Source organism: Spermophilus citellus (assembly GCF_964194105.1).
Source record: "Spermophilus citellus genome assembly, chromosome: 14".
In the NCBI taxonomy this organism is placed as follows: domain Eukaryota; kingdom Metazoa; phylum Chordata; class Mammalia; order Rodentia; family Sciuridae; genus Spermophilus; species Spermophilus citellus.
In genome coordinates, this window is record NC_138194.1 from 70,477,739 (window position 1) to 70,496,586 (window position 18,848).

Consider the following 18,848-nt stretch of genomic DNA (forward strand, 5'->3'; position numbering starts at 1 on the left):
ACATTCTAAAGCAAATTAGAATGTTCTGCCTTAAATCAGGACAATAGAATTTAATTCAATTTGAACATTTTGTTTTCAAAACTACTGGAAAACAATTTATTCTATTTTGGGATAAACCAGGATAAATTCCAAATGAATTTTTTAAAAAATGAATTCCTTAATAAAAGAAAACAAGCAAAGTGGAGTAAAATGACAATTGGAAAAACATGTACACCTTCTAGCAAAAAGATACATATTCATGAGCAACTGTATATCATTCTAAAGATACATAAAGAATGTATAAAGTGTTAAGAAAAAAACTTTGTAGAATAGGCAAAATACATTACATTCATTAAACAAAAAAACCTGATCCTAAATACAAAAGTTTTTTGGTGGAGAGGGTATTGAGGATTGGATCAAAGAGTGCTTAATCACTGAGCTACACCCCCCCAGTTCTTTTCATATTTTGAAAGAGGGTCTTGCTAAGTTGCTGAGGCTAGCCTGAACTTGTGATTTTCTTGCCTCAGCCTCCTGTGTCACTGGGATTATAGCATGTATCACCATGCCTAGCTTAAAATAAGAGAAATTCAAATTGAAACTATACTAAAATGTTATTCCTTACCTAATCAGATTAGCCAAAAATCTCAACAACAAACTGCCAGAAAGATTATGGTGTGTCAATCATTTTCATACCGACAGTAAGATACATGCATACACATACATACATACACACATACCAAAAACAAACAAACAAAAACACCACTATGCAGAAGTACTTGCCAATATCTGGGAAAATTATATATGCACATATGCTGTAGACCCAGCAATGCTGTCTAGGAATATACTTCACAGACACGTTAGCAAAACTGAGAAACAAACACAAGGTATGACGATTGTTGACTTGACTACACTATCTGGGATAGCAAAAAACTAGAAAACAAACCCAAATGTCTAGTCATAGGGGGCTTGCTTAAAAACATTGGTTAGAAACCATAAAATACACTACATTAAGCATTTATAAAAGGGGGAACACTTCTCAGTATAAAGCTATGGCTATACTGGATATACTGTTAACTGGGGGAAAAACATAGTATGCTGGGGATGTAAGGGGAAATGAGTAATGAACATACACACAATTTTTTTTAAATGGGGGAATACACTTTTTTAAATGGTGAACAATGGAAACTAGACATCTCTGAATATACCTTCTTGTAAAGTTGACTTTGCAACATTATATGTATATTTTACATAATTAGTATAATATAAAATGTAATTTATATTAAACTGTTTATATTTATTTATATTTATATTTTACTTTTTAAACCAACAGAGAAGGCAATTCCTAAAAACTGAAATCAAAATGAAACAAAAGGCCCTGAAAACCACAAAGAGGAATTACTTCATGTGAGTAAAACCAATTTGTCTATCTCTGTGTATGATTTAAGGACAAACAACTACAAATTAAACTATTTTCAATAACCATTCCGTTGGTGTTAAGTGTAGATGCTGTAATTCTAAGACTGCTGTGTATATACTGTGGGGGGAAAAGGAAGTGTATAATTTTATTCATGTTGTTGAGAAGTTGGATTTTCCCTTTGGAACAAAGGAGACACAGATTTAAGGTGTAAGAGATGAAAATAACAAGCAAAACAACCTTGTGGTCCTAAATCTTGAATCTGAATTGGGAATATCTTTATGAATTCATAATGTGATTTTTCTTTTTTGACTTGAGGTTGGAGCTGGGGGCGCATTTCCTTACACTAAAAACCTTAAAACAATGATCAACCCAGTATAAATGAGCAACCCAACTACCCACATGCAATCTCAAAATACAGTTTCCTACAAAAAAGATGCAGGGGCTTCTAGAAGAAATGGATGATTTTAAAGTTTGTGACAGGGCTGGGGATGTGGCTCAAGTGGTAGCGCGCTCGTCTGGCATGCGTGCGGCCCAGGTTCGATCCTCAGCACCACATACCAACAAAGATGTTGTGTCTGCCAATAACTAAATAAATAAATATTTTTTTAAAAAAAAGGTTTGTGACAGAAATGCACATAAAAAAAATACTAGAAAATAAGAAAAAAAGACTATTGGGATAATGTTAAAAAGGACTCAAAATCAGTCAAAAAGGAGACAACTAGAGCATCAGTAAGAATAATCTCATTGGAGGGTTGGGGATATAGCTCAGTTGGTAGAGTGCTTGCCTCGCATGCACAAGGCCCTAGGTTCAATCCCCAGCACCACAAACACACACACACACACACACACACACACACGAATAATCTCACTGGAATGAAACATATCAAAACTGTTTAAATCCACAAGCACATTAAAACAAACAAACAAAAAAAAAAACTGAACACGCTTTGGTCTAAAGGATTCTAAATTTGCCCAGAAAACTACCATTCTAATTTGGGGATTTTCATTTCTTTAATTTTTTTTCTCCATTTCTTTAAAGTTTTAATTGTAAATACATATTCCTAAGAAGATCTATTTGTTATTTTGGATATTTTTAAATTCATATAAATGGCATTCTGTAAGTATAGTAAGCAAATCTAAATACCTTTACCTCTAGTGATAAATCTCTTGACTGCTGGTTTCTCAGTTTTTCCATTTCTCTGCGGAATTTTGATTCTTTTACCTCAAAACCACCCAATTCAGTTAAGATCTAAAGGGGGAGGGGATGACAAAATTACTTTCTTAAATATATTCTGATCAGGCAGAAAATAATTTAAAATATACAAAATACATACTGATCCAGGTTCTGCTCCAACATCTTCCATGAATACTCTGCCAAATAGTTCTAAAGAAAGACGCCAACGTCCTAGCAGCATATCATGCGAAATAACCATTCCCATGAAGCTACACTGTGGCCTATAAGGAATTTAAGGGGAGAGAGGAAATAATTTAACTAATGCCCAAAATTCTGGTCAATATTAGTAATTTACTTTGTATTTTAATATTCTAAGGTCTTAAGTATTACAAATTATGTTCTAATAAGAACATTTCCACAACTACTTTGAACATCATCCTGGGGGTGCCTCCTAACTTCAACTTTCATTTTACCTCTTTTCCTTAAAATCTAATGTCCATCTCCACTTAGGTGATTCACAGATCTCTCTCCAGATAAAATTTTCACAATAAACCAGAATTTTGATTTGTTAAATATATCTACATCGGTGATACTCAATTCAAACTCAACATGTCTACAAGTCAATATGGACTCAAGGCAATGACATTTCCTCCTGATCTTTTTCATTATTACCATCTATTTCCCCTTTTGCACAGACTTGAAGCAAGTTCTTCCTCCTGTTTCTTCAGAGTAAAAAAAAGTTTATCTGAGTTTCTCTTCCTTACAAGATTTCTTTCCCATCCCCAAAGCCAGTATTCTACCTTAGCCCCCTTTTCCTCACTAAGTGGAATAATAAGAGCTTTCTAACTGGTCTCCCCTCCAATCTGATTCTATATATTCTAAACCTCTCAGCTCCAGCCATACTGCCTTTGGGAAGATTGTCCCACACCAATCTACACACTGTCCCTTAGCTACCAACTGTTAAGACTGTTGTATCTTGTTTTCATTAGCCAGCTCATTAACTCCTTCTAAAATTTATCTGGTACCTTGTAACCAAAGAGCATAAAACCAAGTGTAAACAAATCATCTGGAAGTTTCCCATACTGACCTACAGTATATACTAATGAATTTTTAAGTAAACAAAACCTGCCTCATGCTAGAGTATCACAATCTGTGAACCATGCGGAGTAGCCCAAGTAAGTATGAGTCATGCATCCAGAATATTCTACTCTTTCTAATTATCAATATGTCCCCATTAGCTAAGCTGTTGGTCACAAGTCTATAAATGGCAATTTGACATGGATATATATTTTAAGTCTAATTATTAAACATTAAAAACAAGGTACTAGGGGCTGGGGTTGTGGCTCAGTGGTATAGTGCCCACCTAGCATGCATGAGGCACTGGGTTCGATCCTCAGCATCACATTAAGTGTAAAATAAAGATATTGTGTCGACCTAAAACTAAAAAATAAATATCAAAAAACAACAACAAAAAAAAACCCAAGGTACTATAAGTTCTTCAATAAAGTAAAAACAATGACAAGTCACACCCCAAATCTAGAAAACAAAATTTTAATATGTAAATATTTAATAAACTAGAAAACCAAGAAAAAAATTGTGTATAAATGAAATAAAATAAAAATGAAATAAAACATTTATAAATAAAAATTCTTTAAAAGAATTTTAATAGCTTGAAAGTAATGCAACAAAAAGAAAACTTTCACTTATCAAGTACCTGAAAGATGTAAGAGGTGGTCCTTCACTTTCAGTAAGTCCTATTTCTGCTAATAAACTACTTTTTAATTGTGCAGCAAGATCATGAGCAGATGGCCCTGGTTTTGAACTCTCTGTTTCTTCTGCCAGCACATTCTGTTCTTCCCCTTCTTTTTTTTGCCGATTTTGCATGTTCATTACATTTTTCAGATTGGCAGCATAAGACATTTTAGTTGGAAGAACCTGTGAATTTTTATATTTCAATGTTATATATTAAGAAAACAAATTAAGATTTTAACTTAGTAAGGCTCCATAGAAATCACATAGAAGTTAATCTTTCTGGAGCTTTGCCTATAAAGTATACAGCCTCGTCTTGTCTTGTGTGATTCCTCTGGCTGACCATCAATTCCAGTACAAAGTAAAGAGAACTTCTGAAGGAATCTTTACAATACCTCTGGTACTTAAGTCTCTTGCACATTTTTATTTTTAGTATTGCATTCTCCTTCACCACTTAGGATAATTTTAAAATGCTATTCAACTACATTTTTTCTACGTTACTACTTTTTCAGGACAAAAAGTGTTGTTTTCGTCTCTAAATTCAGACTTGAATCTGTAAACTAGATCTGCCATGTGAAACAGACATTCTTACATGAAATCTATTTATAATCTCTCATGTCTTAATTTCTTACCCATAAAATCAGGATAACAACACGTCCTACTCACCATGGTTATAAATATTAAAATAGTGCCCAAGACCCAGAATTACTCAATAAATGTTAGATATCACTAATGTGACCTTCTTTATCTACAACTTTTTTTGTGTATACTGAAGACTGCACCCAGGTATGCTTTACCACTGAGCTACATCTTCAGTGCCTCTTTGAGACAGGGTCTTACTAAATTGCTGAGGCTGGCCTCAAACTCATGATCTTTCTACCTCAGCCTCCCAAATCACTTGGATTATATATGTGAATATTAAAATTGTCAGTACTGTGAAACGATCAACTCTGTGAAAGAAAGCACATAATAAAACTGACCTAACAGAGCAAGTTAATGACAGTGGTGGAATTCCTTCTATGGTATTATTAAGTAAGGCAGGAATTTTGGACACCTCTATTATTTAGGGAAATAAAATATTCTGAATTAATGCATTTCTAAAAATCTAGACACTGAGACAAGTTCTTCTTAACAAACATTCTATTACACAGATTTTTGTATCTTACCTCAAGGCAGTTTCTGTCCATTGTAACCTCCATTAAGCACTTCCCACTACTGGCAGATGAAGAATAAAGACCTTGACTTGGACGGCCAAAAAGATCCTCTTTTCTAGCATTTGGCTGAAATTTTAATAGATATTCTAGTTATATTTAACACTTAAAACAAATGGCATTTAGAAAGAAACCTAAGACCAGTTTAATTCACCTGCAGCAAATGTGGCTGATCAGCCAAAGGGATGGCTTCAGCCAGAGGCACTTCAAATGGATTTGGGGGTATGCACCCCAGGAAAGTCATTGAGTCTGAACGTCGGAAAAATTGATGGTTTTGGCCAGTCTCTGCAGGAAGAGAGTCATCGTCCTTATCATTCAGAGTAGCACCTAAATATAAAAATAAAATGTTTTATTTAATAAAAATAATTATTAGGGAAGAATAAAAGACCATTAATCTGTTGCATCCAAAAGTCCTGATCTTTTTATAAAAATTATAATGAACTCAAAAGCAAGTTAATAGTCCATAATTTTGATATTTTAAAGTTATAATTCAAAATATAATAGTTTGATATGGTTACAGTGGTAAATTTTATGTATATTACAAAAATTTTAAAATGCAAAATAAAAAATTTAACAGTAACACTGTTCTTATTCTGTACTGGTTAGTGCTTCTTGTATCTTTCTATATAGAACAAGATTCCTAAGCATATCAGGACCCAACTCACTGATGACTCCAAAAGGAAAAGATACCCAGGAGCTGTAATCTGAGTATTTATTTACCACAGTAAAATAAACTTGGGCAACTCATGTATCTCAACAATCAATCGACACACTGGGAACAACTCTCCTTAATGAAAGAAAATTTGGGCAATGCTTAGTGTGTCGTTACCTATGACTGGATTCTCAAAAATAGTAGTCAGCTATTAGGCTAAATAAAAGTACTAGTTGAGAATAAGAAGCTTCTAACTGAAATAGTAACAGAAAACTATAAGTTGGCCATAGAAGATCCCCAAGTACTGTGGTATAAAGTTTTGAAAAAAAAATTCTTTAGTTTATATTAACTGCTAAAAGTTTTGATATTCAGAAGTGATTTTCATTTTCTTTACTACATCTAGTAAATACAAAACTGAGACAAATGTAAAAAAGAAGAAATACAGTAGGAAAAATATCCAATATTGAAAAGTTTGTAACAGGTCTTTAATCCTTAATTATGAAATATATAATGCAAGGATGTGTAAAAGAAAAATGGACAGAAGCGATAAGAAATGGGATATAGAGAAGAAAAGAGAAATTCCCACCCAGACAGAAAATAATGAAGTTAAAAAGCTTGAAGGGGAAATACTGAGGCAGCCATTTCTTGAAGTAGATTAGCAGATTTTCTGTGCACTAACTTTGATTGGTGTCATCATCATTTTCATGTTCTGAATCTTCATTATCAATACCCAGTTCCAAAAGTTCTCGTGTCCTTTAAAAAAGACAAGTGAATCGTTTTAAATGAAATTAGTTGTATAATCTGAACAGGAACATAGGCAAGGGGAACCCAAAACAAATAAACAACAACAAAAAAAAAAAAAAACACTGAAGAGGTCAGTTTGATATCTGATTTCTAACACTATGGTATAGTTTCAGATTCTGGAAAATGATTTACCAATCAGCCTAATGTATTACAATAACAAAAAGAAAAGCAAAAATCACCCCAAGAAATAGTGAGTACCTGTAAACACACTAAATAGAAAACACAGTAAGTACTCAGGCTGAACTATTTAAGTATGAAGCTTAAATGCATTCTTAGGTTTCCCATTTTAAGTTAGGACCTGCAACAGAAAAAAAGTTAAACTTTCCTACATAAATGTTCCTACACTTTTTTTCTTTTGCATTGCTGTTCTCCTTTACTCTAGAATTTCCCTGCAGAGACCATACCAAGCAAGTATTTCTTAAACTAGCCTCATAGTAAATATACCTTTTACGTTCCAACTGAGGAGTATCCAATGTCGTCTGCTGGTTCATTGCTTTAATCCAATATATAAGGGCTTGAAAAACATAGGCCACATGCTTCAATGAACAAACATCCAAAACTGGAAGAACATCAGAATGTTCATCATTATGAGACCGCATTAAAGAGAGAGCATAATTTAGGAAGTCTCCTCGAGCAGACATCATTCCTTGTCGGGCGCTAAGCAATGTGGCACGTCTACAGGGGGAAAAAAAATTAAACAAGTTTACAAATAAACACAAATTTGAAATCTGCCACTATCATAAGTAGGCAAAACTACGAACTGAGAACATTCATAATACTCATTAAGCCTGTGGCTCTGCTTTAGAAATATAATAACTGTGTACAATTTATAGTCCTATACTTATTGAATAAGAAAGGAATTGTAGTATCCTTCAGAATGGCAGAAGAACTTCTTCCCTAAAAACAGGGATTCTCAAACTGCAAGGTCCCCCCCCCACCCCACCCCCGCCACCACTGCCACCCCAAATCACCTGGAAGGTTTATTTAAACAGATAAGCTAACCCCACCTCCATAGTTTTTGGTAGGTCTGGAATAAGGCCCCAATATCTGTATTGCTAACAAGCTCCCAGATAAGGTTCGAAACTGCTGTTCTAGGGATCACACTCTGAGAATCAATTGCTTAAAATGATAACAAAATCATAAACAACAAAAGAAAAATGGATAAACTGGACTTTACCAAAATTAAGAACTTTTGCACTTCAAAAAATAACATCAAGAACACAAAAAAATAACCCAGAGAATTAGGACAAAAATTTTTGCAAAAACATACATTTGATAAGAAACTTGTATCTAAAATATATGAAGAGCTTAAACAACTCTTAAAAAAAAAAAAGACGAACCAATTAAAAACTGGGTGAAAGCAGGGCATAGTGGTACATGCCTGTAATCCCAGCACCTTGGGAGGCTGAAACAAGAGGATCATAAACTCAAGGCCAGCCTCAGCAACTTAGTGAGACCTGTCTCAATAAAAAATAAAAAGGGCTAGGGATGTTGTTCAGTGGCAAACTGTCCCTAGGTTCAATTTCCTGTACCAAAACAAAACAAAAAGCAGAACAAAACTGGTGAAAGATCTAAACAGACATTTTGCCAAACAGCCAATTAACACATGAAAAGATGATCAACACCATTAGCCATATTAAGAAATGCAGGACAAAACCAATTCCATAAGATACTATGTCACATCCACTAGATGGCTATAATCAAAAACATAACAAGTGTTGGTAAAGATGTAGAGAATATATCTAAGAGAACCGAAAATACATGTCCGTACAAAAACCTATACACAAATGGGTGTAACTGCAGTATTATGCTCAATAGTGAAAAGGCTAAAATAAGTAAAAATGTCCATCACCTGATGAATAAACATAATGTGATATCAATGAAATTTCAGGAAGTAATAAAGAATTAAGTTATTGAGACATGATAAATCTCAAAACCATTAGGCTAGATACAAGAAGGTATATATTATGATTTCAATAACATGAAATGTCTGGAACATATAGAAATAGGAAACTGGGTTGGGGAGGTAAGGGGAAATGGAGAATGACTGCACATGCTTATAGGTATGTGATTGCTTGCAGAAAAGAAAATATTTCAAAATTGATTGTGATGACAGTTACACAGCTCTGAAAAACCAATGAGTAAATTACACAGTATGTGATTTATATCACAATAAAGCTGTGGGGAGTGGGAGGAGAGGGAGGGAGGGAGAAAGCACACACAATACTGCCACCAATCAGGATCCATGAAGAATTCTATTTGTTTATTTTTGATACTGAGGATTGAACCCAGGGGCACTTAACCACCAAGCCACATGCCCATCCCTTTCTGACACTTTATTTAGAAACCGGGTCTCACTGAGTCGATTAGGGTCACAATAAATTGCTAAGGCTGGCTTTGAACTCACAATCCTCCTGCATCAGTCTCTGGAGCCACTGGGATTACAAGCATGTGCCACTGCACCCAGCGAATTCTGTGTTCTCTGAGTAGTGACCTAAGCCTAACAAAGACAAATCTTTTAATCTTTGTGGAGCAGGCTTACCAGGACACAGAATAGCTGCTGCCTTCCAAATCTGTATCTCTAGTCCAAACATCTATTCAATTTTGCATACTAGGCATGTGTCCATTCCACTCTACATTTTTCTCTAATTTTCCTAATAAGGCCCTAAATTCTTGTATGTATGATTTCAATGCTTCTCGTCCCTTGGTAATTAACTATTAACTCTCTTGAAGATTCCAACAATAGGCTTGTCTTCTAAACTCCTAATTATTCTAATCCATAACTGGAGGGAGGGGGTGAAGGAACTTTGGATTGTGCAGCGGGGAATGAGGTGGTAGGGTGTGGAGATGGGATAGATGGCGGAATGAGATGGACATTATTACCCTTTATACATGCATGATTACACTACTGGTGTGACTCTGTAGCATGTTCCACCAAAGGAAGCAGCAGTTGTGCTTCATTTGTGCATTTGGCAAAATGCATTCCGCTGTCATGTATAACAAATTACAACAAATTTAAACATTTATTTAAAAAGTATAGACAGACAGACACACACACAAAAAAAAAAAACTAAAGAGAAGTGTTGATGATTACATACACATTCCCCATCTTAAGTACAAAGTTCATTCACATTCAAAAAAGGTTTTCCACAAATATATGCCTTGCAGAAGGAAGGCAAGGAGGCTTAGGTACAATAAGGCAAGGCTATGAGCCATCAACTTCAAAAATGAAGACTTTATTTTTTTTTTAAGAGAGAGTGAGAGAGGAGAGGGAGAGAGAGAGAATTTTTAATATTTGAGAGAGAATTTTTAATATTTATTTTTTAGTTCTCGGCAGACACAACATCTTTGTTGGTATGTGGTGCTGAGGATCGAACCCGGGCTGCACGCATGCCAGGCGAGCGCGCTCCCGCTTGAGCCACATCCCCAGCCCCAAAAATGAAGACTTTAGTACCAGACCCTAACAAAAATGGGGTTAAAAAAAAATAACTGGAATTATAACTAACTTATTTTGCTTTAAAAGAGTAATATCAGGCATTTACTTTCTCCTTCACAATAAGATCAAATGTAATAGCACTCAAAAAACAAAAACCTTCTAGATATAAGGACTGTCTCAACACAAAGTACTTGAAGAATTTCATACCGTCTGCCTTCAAGAGTTCGTAAACTAGCCTCTTCTCGCGCAGTCATCCTCTCCCTTCGCGCTGAATTCTGAGAAGCGTGAAGAGGATGATTTGGATGTCCCGGATCACCAGCAGATGCTAATGCAGAACCATAACGTAATTGAGCTTCAGTAGAATCCATAATACTGACCATCCAGTTCCAAGTGGGAATAAGCTTTTCTTCTACATAGTTCTATGAAGACCAAACTAAAATAGTTAAAACTATCCAAATAGAGCTAAATTTGATGTAGTAGTAGTATGTCAACATTTTAAACATTTGTGATATTAATACCCATTAAACTGGAATTCTCATAATTGATAGCAAAAAAAAAAAAAAACAAAAATTGAGCAACTTTTCAATAGTTTCATACCTGTAAGTTTACTGCATCTTGGTAAGTCAATTTCACAGCTGCTGGAATCTGAGAGTACACTAGGTGATTATACTTAGGAATAAGGCCCATCAAGTCCGAGATTTGTCTGATGACAATGCTGTAAGCCCTGGCTAAACTGCTTGCAGATGTTAAGTAGCTGCTGGCATTGCTAGCTTCCAAAGCAGCTGCTGCAGCTGCAGCACTTGTACTGATGGTACCACTCCGGCGTAAATTTGAAGGATCAATATAAATCAACCCCGCGGAACTTGCTATAAGGAAAAAGGACAATCAAAATGAGCTAATGTCAGTTGTCAACTCTGCTGTTGTGGCACTGTATATACTTCTGTAAATCTAAATGGTCAACTGTTAATAGTGAGCAAAAACCTTTTCCTAAACATACACTAATTTGAGGGAAGTGTTAGGAAGAACAAGAATTAATATAATGTTCTCAACCAATGGTGACTTTATACTTCCCATCCCCTGGCAAAAGGAGGCATTTGGCAATGTCTGCAAACATTTTTAACTATCACAACTGGGGTGAGATGAGGAAAGTGGGGTGAGAGGGTTGCTCCTGGCAGCTATTAGACCCGGGATACAGATGCCCTTTAACATTCCTAACAATAAAAAATTATCCAGTACAAGGTAGAAATAGTGCAAAGGTTAAGAAACTTGCGATAACCATATAATATTTGAAACTCAACAAAATAATAAAACCACAAAACTAATTGTTTTTGAGATGAACATGCATAATTTAGAACACTATTTATACTCTTAGAAATACTGAGTTTTTAGACTTACCTGCAGGTGTGGATGTACTGGATGGGGCCGTGCTGGCTGCTCGCTGATGCTGGGTGTTACGAACAGCCCACTGCATTGAACGGGGAGCTTGGGCAGCACCATTGGCATGGGAGCTATTCGTGGTTCTTTCTAAAGGTTCATCAAGCATAAAGGTCTCCTGTTCTATGTCGTCACTCTGACTACTGCTGCTATCAGAATCACTTGAGTCATTTGATTGAGAATCATCTTCAGAAAAAAAGGCAGGAACACTGCTCGCTCCTAAATTTTGTATTTTTAAAACCAAAACACTGTGAGTTTGTTGACAGTTAAAATTACAATGTACACCCTCAATCAGGAAAATATGCATATTAAGCACAATGCCAGGCTGTATGTAATAGTCCACAAAACCCACCACTGAAATAGCTCAATTAGAAAGAACTCTTTTAAATGAATCAATCTTTTAAATAACCCATTATTTAAAAGCCAGAAACACGGGGGGTCATTAAAATACTACCTTCTTCAGCATCTATAGAGAAAAAAGATGAAGTTATTTTAAAAAGTTTTCCACCCTTGTACACATTATACTGAGTATTAACCATTTCATATTGAACATACATTGCCAAGTAAGGCAACACACCTGCTTCTGAACCAGCAGTTGCTGCAGTGACAACACTTCTGCGCCCACTAGCATTGTCTTGGTTGCTGTGGTTACTTTCACTGTCACTTTCTGTTTCAGCTGCTGCTAACAAATCCAGCTCCATGTCACTCCCTAGAAAATATATTTAAATAATATTAAGGAAAAAAGCATAAACTCATTATGGATCAAGACAGCATTTGATAAGCCACAATATCATAAGGGTAGGAACAAAAAAGTCGTACTGGTAAGGGAGGTGGGGGGGGGGGGGCAGTGAGAAGCGATAATTACTTCATTGAGAATAAGTGACTAATACGCATTAGAAATTCGATGAGGGAAATTATTATGGTCAGTGGACTGTTACTAGCAATTCAAAATCTCTCCTGCAGAGTCTTAGATATCTGCAGAAAAGTACTGGGGGGACATCAGGCAGAAGACTAACCTAGGTTCCCCTTCTCCGTTTTCGTCTGCTTTATATATTGGACTTCCAAAAGGAGAAGTTAAAAATGCTCATTCCTTGTATTTCATAGTAATAAATAAAAATCTATAAATTCTAAAAATGTGCTGTTTGACTATCTTAGGTGAAAAATAAAATTCACAAAAATTATATATATAATCTTAAAAAAACATGCATGAGAATAGAGCAGTACAGGAGAAGAGTGAAAGTTTAAAAGATTGTTATTATCTCTGTGGGATTATGGTTGATAAAACGCTCTAATTTCCAAATGTTGTGTAATGTAACTAAAATTATTTTAATTTTTAGAAGTCTTTTATGAAAAGAAAAATGGAGAAGAGGATTATTTTATATATCTATATAGCATATGTTTCAGAATCCCTTGGCAGAAAGCAAGTCGGACAATTGTACATCAAATGGGGTTTTTCTCTCCCTTTAAGGTACCCAGTTAACTCATAGTGAATAATTTTTCAAATAACCTGCATACCATCTTCATCATGCTCATCATGTTGTCCCTCTGCCTCAGCATTTTCTTCCCCATGTTCTTCCTGTTCATCATGATGATCCTCTTCTCCAGCCACACCCTCCACCACCTCAACCTAAATCCAGAATCTTATTTGTAGACAATGAAAGTATATAATAAACCCATACCTCTAACTAGTGCTTCCTCTGCAGCAACTAGTAAAGTAAAATAAAATACAAAGATCTCTAACAAAAGCAGTTTTAAATTTTTTTTGCTAGCAACAATTTGTTACCAAAACTACTGTCGACATATCCCAAAGTTTATGCAGAGTCCTAAAATTAAAAGTGTAAAGTAAATAATTCTGGGGGTGGGAAGAGGGTTTTTTATATAGTTCAGCCATTATAAAATTGAATATCCTCTTATTCAAATACATTGCCCAAAACTACTGAATTTTTTTCAACAGTGAGAATATCTTAACTCTTAACCCTTACGTAGAAATAGTTTATGTGCACAATTTCCTAATATCTACTATATCAAGCATTATTAAAATCATTTTAATAGGTAACCATAAGTTATACATTAATATATAACACAAGTCTACAGGCTAGATGCAAATGCAGAGAATGACTATATATATATATATCCTTCCCAGATACAAGCTTTTCATCTACCACAATTAAAACCACCTCTTCCACATCTGCTGAAACAATATCATCTTGTTCTTCATCTCTGCCCCTAACAGGCTGGGACTGGCTGATGTGCCTCTGCTGTGGATTCCGGACGATATAAGATGATTGAGACTGGCTGGAGCTGTAAGGAATCAGCAGGTTTATGAGTATACTGTTGCCACATCTCAGACTTGATGCACATACTTTCATGCTTCTCATTAAGAGTTTAGTTCATTTCATTGCACATGAGACACTTCCTAGAATACTATTTTAAGTCTAACTTGAGAATTCTTGAAACATTAATCTACAGTACATTAGGAAATATAAACTCAAAAAAGTTATTTTACTATAGATTTAAATTACAACTCTCATAATTTGCTTTTACTTTTTAAATAAGTCCATTTTAAATCTGTTGATAGACATATTTGCATAAATCCTTCCCACTGAAAAATTATATGAAGGAAAAAATCTTTTCCACTGGTTTTCTGCAGCTTCCAAAGGCTTTCAAGATAACACTTCATTAACAGAAAGTGTGCTCATCAAAACACATTAAGGAAACCTGACATAATTTCAATTTTGCATTAACCACTGAGTTGCTTATGTAACGAAAAATGTCAGTTTAAAAGTATGGCTTTAAAATATAGTAATAACCAAAAGTGGGGTGGTGAAAGTTTCACTTCCCTCAAAACCTGATGTGGAAATAGCCAAAAGACAGATGCCTCCATTATAAAGTGAAGGAGAGAAAAAATGCTTTAAATATAGGCCAGAGATCTGAAGAAGACAGTTGTTAAATGATACTGTAACGATACCTTAGCAATTAAGAAACTCAATTAAAAAAAGGTTAAAGTCAAAAGATTTTAAGTGGTTGTGCCATTAGTGTTCTCGCCTCACCTTAGATCTCTAAGAAATGAAAATTTGAGCAGTTACATGTGAGAGCCAACTGAGACACAACTGTGCCTTCAAATAATCAACCAAGTAGTCTTGATACTGTGTTTAACACAAAAACTTTAATGGTAAAACACAGACTGTAAATTACAAAGAAGTAGGAGAGGCTAAGAGATGAAAAGGATATTTCTAACCACTGAAAAGACTACAACATTTCTACAATATTAAAAAATAAGTCATGCCAGGCACAGTAGCACATGCCTGTAATCCCAGCAGCTCGGGAGGCTGAGGCAGGAGGATCACAAGTTCAAAGCAGCCTCAGCAAAAAGTGAGGCACTAAGCAACTCAGTGAGACCCTGTCTCTAAATATAAAATAAAATAGGGCTGGGGATGTGGCTCAGTAGTTGGGTGCACCTGAGTTCAATCCCTGGTACCTCCCCACCAAAATCAATACTGTGAAACCACAACTAATAAGTACTTTCTTTGTTAAAATAAACACCTTGGGAAAAACGGGCAGCAAAACTATAGTTCCTCAAGGTAACCACTTACAGAAACTATGTACTTCATATTATGATACTACCAATACTCAAATCACAACTGCCCATTTAGAAATGGGAGTTTCACCCTTTTTCCCCACCAGAGACTTGCTGACATAGTGAAGGACCACAGACCTCAAATCTAGTCTAAAAAAGCAATGTTAAACCTTTGGGGATTTCTATTTCCAGTAATCTGCCAGGCTAAACACCTATATGTGCAATATAAAATACATGAACATAAAATACACTATGAAAAGGAGGGCTATGCTAGTAATAAAGGAAAACCCATCATACCATATATACTTGGAGATCAATAGTGCCACTGTTTACCTCAAAGGCATCTATGGTGTCTCCTGGGTTAGAAGGCTTTCAGAGAACCATAGATTGCATAGGAAATAATCTGGGGTTTCAACAGAGTATGAAGTCATAATAGATTCTAACTTTTAGAATGACAGTGGATATCTATATGTTATTAGGAAAATTAGAATGTATAAATTTCTGTACAATCTTTATAAAAGTTCCTAGTACATTCTAAATTTTCAGTAACTGTTAGTTATTATTAAATGACAGGTATGGATATAGAGTAGAAAACAGGTGAATCAATAAGACCATAAGAGGGATGGGAATGTAGCTCAGTGGTATAGCACTTGTCTGGCATATGCAAGGCCCTGGGTTTGATCCCATTACCATAAAAAGGGGGTGGGGGGCATAACAGTTTTGAAGAGTTGCAGGGGAGGAACAGAGAAAGTAAAGCTACTGCATTCAACACTTCATACTCAATGGATGATACATAATAATCATGCAAGGGAAATGCAATACACCCTTATGGGAAGAGTTGACTATAACCATATTAGATGAAGGGCTTATAATATCATAACAGCAGAAAACATTAGCACTATCTCAATTATCAGAGGAGATCTGGAAGAGTTTGGGACAAGAATCAAGTAAAAGGATTGGAGTAAAATGCTTTAATAATGGAACTAAGAAAAAGGACAAGATGACATAAAACTTGAAACTCGGTAAAAAAGCTAATGGACAGTGCTTAGAGATGAGTTGATGACCAATTTTTTTTATGTTCTGGAACAAAATCAAGGGAACAGAGACAAAACTTCACAAGGTAATAATACCACTTAAGTACTGATGAGTCCCTCACAGAGAATCTGATCAGTAGCATAACCTTGAGTCCAGGTAGATTTCACTAAAAAAAAATTTGATAAGGAGGTAGATTTGACAAGTCTGAAGATAAATATCTTGAAAGTACTTTCACATGTCCCCAAACAAAATATTTGCTACACAAATAATCATGCATACCACCTATATGTTTCTGCAAACATGACATCAACAGAGAATAAATTAATCATAATTTCTTATAGTAGAAATTTACCTGCTAGACTGATCAGATGATGGTCGTGGTGGCAATGGTTCTACTGAAAATAGTTCTTCACTGCCTTGCATGGCATCTATGCTAGTACTAGCCAGAGTAAATGGTGCAGTGGGGCGAGCAATCCCCATTCTGACAGGAACAATCAATGACTCTGCAACGTTGCACAATTCTTCTACCGCATAAGGTAGCAATGCTTGGAATACACGCTTGCATTTTCCAATTGGCTGTGGAATAAAGTTGCTGGGGCAAAAAGGGAAATAAAGAAATATTTTATGAGTCCTGCAGAAAAAAATGTTGTAAAAGCCAAAACATATAAGGATGGCTTACTTTTTCTTTTTGGATGAGGCCATTTCCACACTAAGAATGACAAAAACTCTTGCAACTGAACGTAGAAACCTCATTGTCACAGCAATAGCTTCTTCTCGACGTCCAGGTGTGTATTTGTTTTGGAGTTCTTTCACTAATGTACCTAGTAGAGTATCTAAAAGCTTTAAAAATAATTGTAATTGTTCTTATTAAGATATTTCATAAGATAGTAAAACATTCATTAAGTAAAAAGCCTAACATTTTTCAGTTAACATTTCATAATAGAATTTCAAAATAAATTTAACCAAAACATTCAGTCTCTACCACTGTGTTCCATAAATAGGAACCAATTGTATGATTTATTTTTGTTCCATAATCTGATGTAAATCAGAACAGAAATACTAAATAAAAAGAACTTTTTCACTTACTGTACTCACAAACAGGAGATTCAAATATTTATGTTACATTCATAATCCCATCTCCCTCATTCAAATGATATCATTTTCTAATCTTTTCCATGTGTGATTTACCATACAGATATTAATAAAAATCCAATTCCATGTAACTATTTCTCTATCACTTTTTGGGGGGTGGGGGGAGATACTGAGAACTGATCCAAGGAGTCCTCTCCCACTGAGATGACCTATCTGAGACCCTATCTCAGGAAAGTTACTGGGCCTCAAATTTGCAATTGTTCTATCTTACTATTCCGAGTAGCTGGGATTACAGGCATGCACCACTGTGCCCAGCTCTTTATGACAAGTTTTCAGAATTTCAAAACAAATTTATTTTTATTGCACTTGACATTGACAGGTTGTTTTCCAAATACGGTCCTCAATGCAATGCCACCTCATCAGTGCCTCAGTATGTTCTTTTTACTATAACCTCATTAGCACCGAGTCTTACGATTTAAGTTCCAATTTGGATTTGTAACACATTTTAGGTTTTTTATTTCGAATAAAAGGAGCTTCTGCTTTTATGTAAATAACTATTTAAATCAACCTAAAATTTGATTCCCTTAAATGTACTGCTTAATCAGAGCCTATCAATACTAAGAGGGATTTGGCTTTTAAAACCATGCAATGCAAATTAAGAAAAACATATTTATAATAATAACATTCAAAAAGCTTACCAAAATATCTGCTGTACACTTGACTATAAGGCAATGAGTGAAACAGTCCAGCCGAATTGTGCCACTTTGTTGATTGAGATATACTTGCTCTTCTGGCAAAAGATGGCCTATCCTACTGCTGGCACTCAGACTTGAGGGGGAAGGAAAGACAGAATGCACTGTAAAAACCTACACTAACATGGGAAATACACAAATCTAAAAAATGTTTTCTTAATGAATACATACGGGTCTTTATTCTCCTGTGACCCAAACATAATCATAGATTTCAAAGCATTCCAGTCCTGTAGAACACGCTCCAATGCAAGCTGGGCAAATCTTGGAGGCTCTAAATCATGATCAGGCATATCTGAATCTAAAAAAGAAAAGAGAGAGAGAGAAAAAGAAACAAAACAGTAAGATAAAAATACAACCTAACTGCTTTTCATAAAAAAATCAGAAGTATTAAATTTACGCACCTTCAGGACTAGCTGTTTTTCGATTACGATCTTCCCTGATTCGAGGTGGCCTATACTGGCAATGCTCCACAGTCTGCCTGGCTACGGTCTGCACTAAAAACAGCAGAAGATGCTCTCCCCTGCCAAACAGAACAG

At 35.3% G+C, this 18,848-nt stretch overlaps 1 protein-coding gene across 3 annotated transcripts in view; it reads right to left on the reverse strand.

Moving 5' to 3' along the window:
* The window catches only part of UBR5 (ubiquitin protein ligase E3 component n-recognin 5), a 130,412-nt gene that overhangs the window by 16,462 nt on the left and 95,102 nt on the right, over nt 1-18,848 (reverse strand). For all 3 annotated transcript variants that reach the window (XM_081266723.1, XM_081266722.1, XM_081266724.1), the window contains 18 exons: nt 18,714-18,832; nt 18,484-18,610; nt 18,259-18,388; nt 17,148-17,308; nt 16,821-17,060; nt 14,034-14,157; nt 13,372-13,483; nt 12,434-12,565; nt 11,818-12,075; nt 11,020-11,288; nt 10,630-10,841; nt 7,431-7,661; nt 6,862-6,935; nt 5,685-5,857; nt 5,486-5,599; nt 4,285-4,505; nt 2,731-2,851; nt 2,547-2,645 (listed from right to left, as the gene is read on the reverse strand). In XM_081266723.1, the coding sequence (XP_081122849.1) occupies nt 2,547-2,645; nt 2,731-2,851; nt 4,285-4,505; nt 5,486-5,599; nt 5,685-5,857; nt 6,862-6,935; nt 7,431-7,661; nt 10,630-10,841; nt 11,020-11,288; nt 11,818-12,075; nt 12,434-12,565; nt 13,372-13,483; nt 14,034-14,157; nt 16,821-17,060; nt 17,148-17,308; nt 18,259-18,388; nt 18,484-18,610; nt 18,714-18,832 (2,917 nt within the window). The remainder of the gene's footprint in view (nt 1-2,546; nt 2,646-2,730; nt 2,852-4,284; nt 4,506-5,485; nt 5,600-5,684; nt 5,858-6,861; nt 6,936-7,430; nt 7,662-10,629; nt 10,842-11,019; nt 11,289-11,817; nt 12,076-12,433; nt 12,566-13,371; nt 13,484-14,033; nt 14,158-16,820; nt 17,061-17,147; nt 17,309-18,258; nt 18,389-18,483; nt 18,611-18,713; nt 18,833-18,848) is intronic.